Source organism: Vigna unguiculata, chromosome 3 (genome assembly GCF_004118075.2).
Source record: "Vigna unguiculata cultivar IT97K-499-35 chromosome 3, ASM411807v1, whole genome shotgun sequence".
NCBI lineage: Eukaryota > Viridiplantae > Streptophyta > Magnoliopsida > Fabales > Fabaceae > Vigna > Vigna unguiculata.
In genome coordinates, this window is record NC_040281.1 from 1,740,890 (window position 1) to 1,746,920 (window position 6,031).

A 6,031-nucleotide genomic window follows, 5' to 3' on the forward strand; every position below is an offset into this window, starting at 1 on the left:
GAGATAAAAAATCAATAATAAAACAATAAAAATATCCCTTTCAAAATAAGTGGAAAAGTATTCAAAAATTAAATAACATCTAAATCCTTTTTTTAATGCTTATTACAAAAAACAACATTTTTTTTTTCATATAAAAGTCAATAAATTAGTCTTGATTGTATAAATTTATATTATTATACGATAACTTACATTATTATAAGTAAATTTAATTAATTGTGAAACTTAGTAGATGTATAATTTGAAAAGCCCTCCTTAAAAATAATATCGGGGGTTGTCTTTCTATATTGGTATTAAATCATAAAAGTTACTCGCTAAAGAAGTATAGTGCATTTTACGTTGGATACAATATACTACAAGTTGTTGGTTTAAGAACCATAACTGTTAAGGCCGGTTCAATTCATACATTTAGACCCAAAGGAATTGTTTTCTGTTTTTATTCACTGTTTTCACCATTAACTCCAGAAAATGAAACATTATTTTACTGTTCATGGCATAGCAACATCAATTATGTAGATAAGATCTTGTAAAAAAACATTACATCATTGTTTTTGTTCAGTTTATTAATGAATACACAGAATTGATGTAACTAAATTGGTAAACCTTTTGAATTAAATATAAAAAATTTATTCTAATGTAATATTAACTGTTCTACTGTATACTGTGCGAAGCGTTTTGATGTTTTATTACACTATGTGCATGGATTAAACTATGAATGTGATTTTAACAGTACTTTTTATACTATCACCAGTTTTCCCATATCACTAGAATAAAGATTACTCTAAAGGTTAATGTCAACTCTGTCGTGAATTCATCTACCCACGAGACTAATTCCCTGTTGTTCATCGGACAACTTTTCAGAGAACTCGACTATGGGAAAATAAATAAATAAATAAATAACAAGAGATTAAATCGAATAATTTTATAAAATTATCTAATTCAATTGGCAAACACCCGTGTCCAAAATTTATACTGAAATATCCTGAGTGAACAACGGCAAAGTTTGTCGAACAGCCAAAATCACGAAGGTCAAAGGGCCAAAGAAATAAATAAAATGGAGATAAAAGACGTGTTTGTTTCTAAAGCTTGCTTCATTGTATTTAGAGAAAGACATCTGCCACAGCTTACAGGGGTCGGTGCTATCGTGTCATTGTTACATTATCTACAAAATCTGATTTGAATATGATACATCTGATGCAAACATTTTCCTTCAAAGAATACTCTATTCCAACTCCTTTAGGAAATCAACATTATCTACAAAAACCTGCACATTTAGAAGTGGGTAAACTAGTTAGTCAAAAATGCTGATTAATACGAATGAATAAACAGAACGAGACTAGATCTCCGAACATAGTGTTGTGCCATGATCAATAGTGCGACATTTTTTTATCATTTCTAACTATTACTACTTTGATACTGTGAATACCATGTTGTATTATGATGAGATTTCCATTTTAAAGCAAGAAAACAACTTTTGGGTATCAGATATAACAATCATTAAAGAGCGTCTGAGATAATTGCTCATTTTACATGGTATTCGACAAGAACCAAATTAGAGTTTTGGATGAAGGTCATGAATGATTTTATATCTAACCCACCACCCTCACACGAGTGCTTTCGGACATCAAAAATGAATGGTGAACCTGCCCACCCTAACTTCAATTGAAATATAGCTTTTATAAAGTACTGGGTAACAAGTATTGAATTTCAAACCACATGGTCATAAAAACTTTGATATCGTGTCATGAAAAAACTGGTAAGGACATATGAATATTTTAAATTTAACAGTGTCGAACATTCAAATACATAATGATCAAGTAGTTCAAACTTTCATCTCTATTGCCCTTACTTCTAAATGAAGATAAATTTCAATATACTGTAAAAATGGGCCTATTGTGTGAAGGGTGAGAGTGCATGATAGTGATATAATGTAATCCTTTAAAGAGAGTTTGCCTTTGATAAGATATTAGAGCAATTATCGATTAACAGTCGAGTTCAATACTTGTCTTTCATAAATAAGCTTTTTTATCCAAGCTTCAAGCCTACGAAGCTGTTGCATGTGAGGACATATTAGACATAAAACCATTCATGAGTTTTCATTTTCTAGCTTAAGCCTTGGGGAGACATTAAATAACAAAAGATCAATTAGACGTACCGACTTCCAACCATCAGGATCCAAGCATGCAGTAATTTTGGTGTTGATACCAGGTAATGGTCCAGGTTCACGAGTAACATTCCCTCCAGCTAGTTTAATCGCTTCTGCAGTTTTGTACACATCATCGGTGCCTACTGCAATCTGCAAATAGGTATAAAGAGTTACGGATTTGATAGAAAGTGAGAAAAGTTTAGAGAGAAAACAAAGTAGAGTGTGTCACTTTTAGAGCAATATAATGTTGTCATTTCTCAAAAGTTGAATACAACAGGTGGAGCTTAGCAATCGAATCTGAATACTTCTACACAAGTTGTTGTTCAACTGATTCCTGAGTCATGACTACCTTACACATTCTAACAGAATCAGACAAGTGTGCAGCTACGCTGACTAACTAGAATATTCCAGAATCTAGAGACTCGAGAATATTCAACATGAAATTGAGCCTAGAGGTATACACTGACAGGGGAGAGAAGGAAAGTAAGAAAATTAACAAAAGAACTGTCTTTAGGTAGATATGGAATAAGCCACTAAGAAACTACAATTGGTCAAGTACAGAGAGCTTGGGTAGTTAGTATGAGGTCATACGTATTGTGTTGAAAAACTAAAGGAGAAGAAAACACAAGGTAACAATCATTTCAATTGGGAAAAAAACCAGCCATTTCTGTTAGTCTCTGTTTACTTGAACTTATTTACTGTTAACAAGGATAGAGAAGAGATGATATGCGATTATGTTGCACTTTTAGAACAGCTGGTTGTGCAGGGTTTGCGCTGATACTCTTGCGTGCCCCACAGGTTTCAACTTCTGCTTTATATTGGTGAGAAATGAGAAGAAAGTTACATTGACTTCTGGCTTGTAAGCTTCATATGGCAGAATCAGTTAGGTTGCACCCATAATCAATTGAGTTTTATTTTTCTATTATAATCATAAATAATTAATAAATAAAAATAATACTAAAAGTAATGCATAATAATTATAATGAACTTGAGGGGTTAATACAATTTTGAGTTTTCTTTATAGTTTTTATCATATTTTTAATTAAGTAGTTGAATGGTGACAGGGGAAGTTAAAAAAAATAAAACGCTGAATCATTCATGTTTTCATTGTGGTAAATAGTGTGTGAATTAAATGTAGCACTAGTGAAAATTAATTACTAGTGGAAACTAAAAGTTAAGGAATGGGAGATAGGGTCAGTATGAAAGAACCTTATGGAGTTTTTGGTTAGAAGAACCAAAATTTGATGTTTTCATATCAATCCTATGACTTATCACTCCCCTTCTTATCATTCTTAAATGTAACATCAATATCCTTCTTCAAATTGAATATTATAACGGTCCACTTGTTTTTTCATCAACTTTTCACCCATTTTCACTCTTAACTCATCCACACAACCTCACTTTCCACTCAAATTCTCTTCCCTTCTTTCAGTTTTTATTTTCTCCCTTACTTTCACACTATCCAATCAACGCATTAATAAAGAGACTAAAAGCTGATATATATTGTAGCAATGAAACCCCTCCACATATTCCATAAGAAGAATTTGGGGAGGGAGAAAAATCTGCTTACCTGAGCATAAGCATTTCCTTTATCATATTCAGTGACTCCATAATTGTAAGTCAACTCCAGAACAGTGCTTTTATCTTCTGGACCATAACCCACCATTGCTACGGTATACTGCCCAAAAGAAGGCCATCAAATAAACAGGTGAAATGAAGGACATGCCCGAAGTATCAAATAAGGTGTTGTGAAAAAGATTTGAGGCCGATAAATCAAGCAAGATGAAAACCTAAAATTTATAAAGGTAACCATCATAAAAATATTTCAAAAACAAGCACAAAAATAAAATAAAAAATTATAAAAAATTATGAGAAAGTTGCATTTGCAGAAGATATCCACAGAATTATCCATGGATAAGAAAATTAAAAGGACTTTGACAGGGATACATTGTCATAATTATATAACACAGCACAAAATTCTCTATTAAAACGCTTATTCTTTTAGTTATTCGGTAAACTTATGCCTGTTGCCTTGTAGACAATCCTGAACTGAAAGGAAAACTTTGCAGATCATCAAGTATACTTGCAAAACATTCACAAACTCGTAAACCTAAATTTAAACCTCTTAACCGTTAAATAAAAGTTATATAATTTGCATATATCTCACAGAAAAAAACATAAAGGAGAAGTCATCATACCTTGTATTCTGGATTGTCTCGAGTACGAAGCAGCTCCATACCAAATGCCTAAATGTTAAAAATCACAGAAATGTCTTAATGTTATGCAAAGGAAATAAGAAAACTTTAAAGTCTAATCCAACATAAAATAGAACTGACCCTAACCTTCTCATAAAATTCTATGGAACGATTAAGATCACCCACTCGGAGCATTACTTGGCACAAGGGTTCAGGAGTTGGACCTCTTTCTATAAGTTCAAATTTGTAACCATCAGGGTCTTCAACAAATGCAATTACTGAACGGCCTCCCTTTACAGGACCAGGCTCTCTTGTTATTTTACCACCCTTAGCTCTTATTAGCTCCACTACTTTCACAACCTAACAAAGAATCATACAAAGAAATTATATCATATATGTTAGCCAAAAGGCCAATAGAGATAAAATCCTCAACTCAACAGGAAAGAGCACACAAAGATGTTAAAAAGGACAGTAGAGTATGTTAAAGCTTGGAATACTTACATCATCAACAGCAATACCAAAATGGCCAAATCCAGTTCCAATATCATACTTGTCAACTCCATAATCTGAAATGTTAAAACCAAAATTAATCAAAAGCTCTCTTTGCATAAGCAGACATAACTGACTCCAACAAAGAGCCAATGTCCTATAATTATTACTAAAGGTCATTGAGTAGACTAGATTTTGCACATTTCGATACATGCCATTATCAGACACTTACTGTATGTCAGTTCAATAACAAAGTGTGAGTCTTCAGGCCCATATCCAAGAAAGGCATTAGTATATCTCTCCTCCGGTATGTCCCTCTTTCTGAGGAGCTTCATTCCTAGACACTCCGTATAAAACCTAAAACCACCAAGAGTAAACGCTCATCCATGAACTTTAATACATCACAGATAAGCAGCTTTCATTTAATGAAGCAGAAGTTGTCTCATCTAGCTTCTCCTAAACTTACCTTAACTCATGTCTATGCTAATTTTAACTTAAGAAAGAGACTTGATTCATTTTTATCTTTCCTTCTCTCCCATAATTGTATAAGCGCTTATTGAAAAGTTTTATCCACAAACAAGACCCAATTGGGATATAATACAGTGCATACTTTATGGTCCTGTCCAAGTCCCCAACTCGATACACAACGTGAAGCATTCTTCGCTTGTCCTGCTTGACCCACTCAAGCACATTTTCTGGTGAAGCAGCCGCTACAGATTGTGACACGTCCCCTGATGCCATGGCTCTCACGGGATAACCATCTTGTCTCAACAATCTGGAAGCTTTCAGACCAAAATTATGGAACTGAGACACTGCACCTAAATCCAAAATTCAATTTCAAACTATTCATCAGCACAACTGCCAATATATATTGGTAATTGAGATAAAAAAAAACCCAGAAATAGTCATAAATTGAAGAAACAGAAGAATATGAAGTTACCGGATAAGGAGAGACGGGGAGAAGGATTGAAGAGAGGAAGTGAGGAAGGTGGAGAGAACGTGAGGGAGAAGAGAGTGGGTCGAACCGAAGAAGCCATGGGAACCACTCTCACCATTGGGGTGAGGCAATTGGTGTTTGTTGTGCTTGTGTTGTGTTGTGTGTGGTGTGGATGGATGAGGGAGAAGAGAAGAGAAGAGAAGTGAAGCGGAGAATAATAGGTATTGTTATTGTACTTGTTGGGTAACTTAGCTTCTCAAATTTTGC

At 33.8% G+C, this 6,031-nt stretch overlaps 1 protein-coding gene across 2 annotated transcripts; it reads right to left on the reverse strand.

Annotated features, from left to right (window-relative positions):
* Positions 1-904: 904 nt before the first annotated feature.
* On the reverse strand, positions 905-6,031 carry LOC114179549 (probable lactoylglutathione lyase, chloroplastic). 2 transcript variants are annotated; one of them, XM_028065922.1, is made up of 9 exons: positions 5,768-6,031; positions 5,438-5,639; positions 5,060-5,184; positions 4,840-4,904; positions 4,486-4,698; positions 4,342-4,389; positions 3,714-3,821; positions 2,153-2,293; positions 905-1,261 (listed from the first exon to the last, which is right to left on the reverse strand). In XM_028065922.1, exons 1-9 carry the CDS (start codon positions 5,880-5,882, stop codon positions 1,220-1,222), a joined length of 1,059 nt encoding a protein of 352 aa, XP_027921723.1. In that variant the 5' UTR covers positions 5,883-6,031; the 3' UTR covers positions 905-1,219. The 2 variants fall into 2 exon arrangements, with proteins under 2 accessions (XP_027921723.1, XP_027921722.1); XM_028065921.1 differs by having other exon boundaries at positions 5,438-5,645.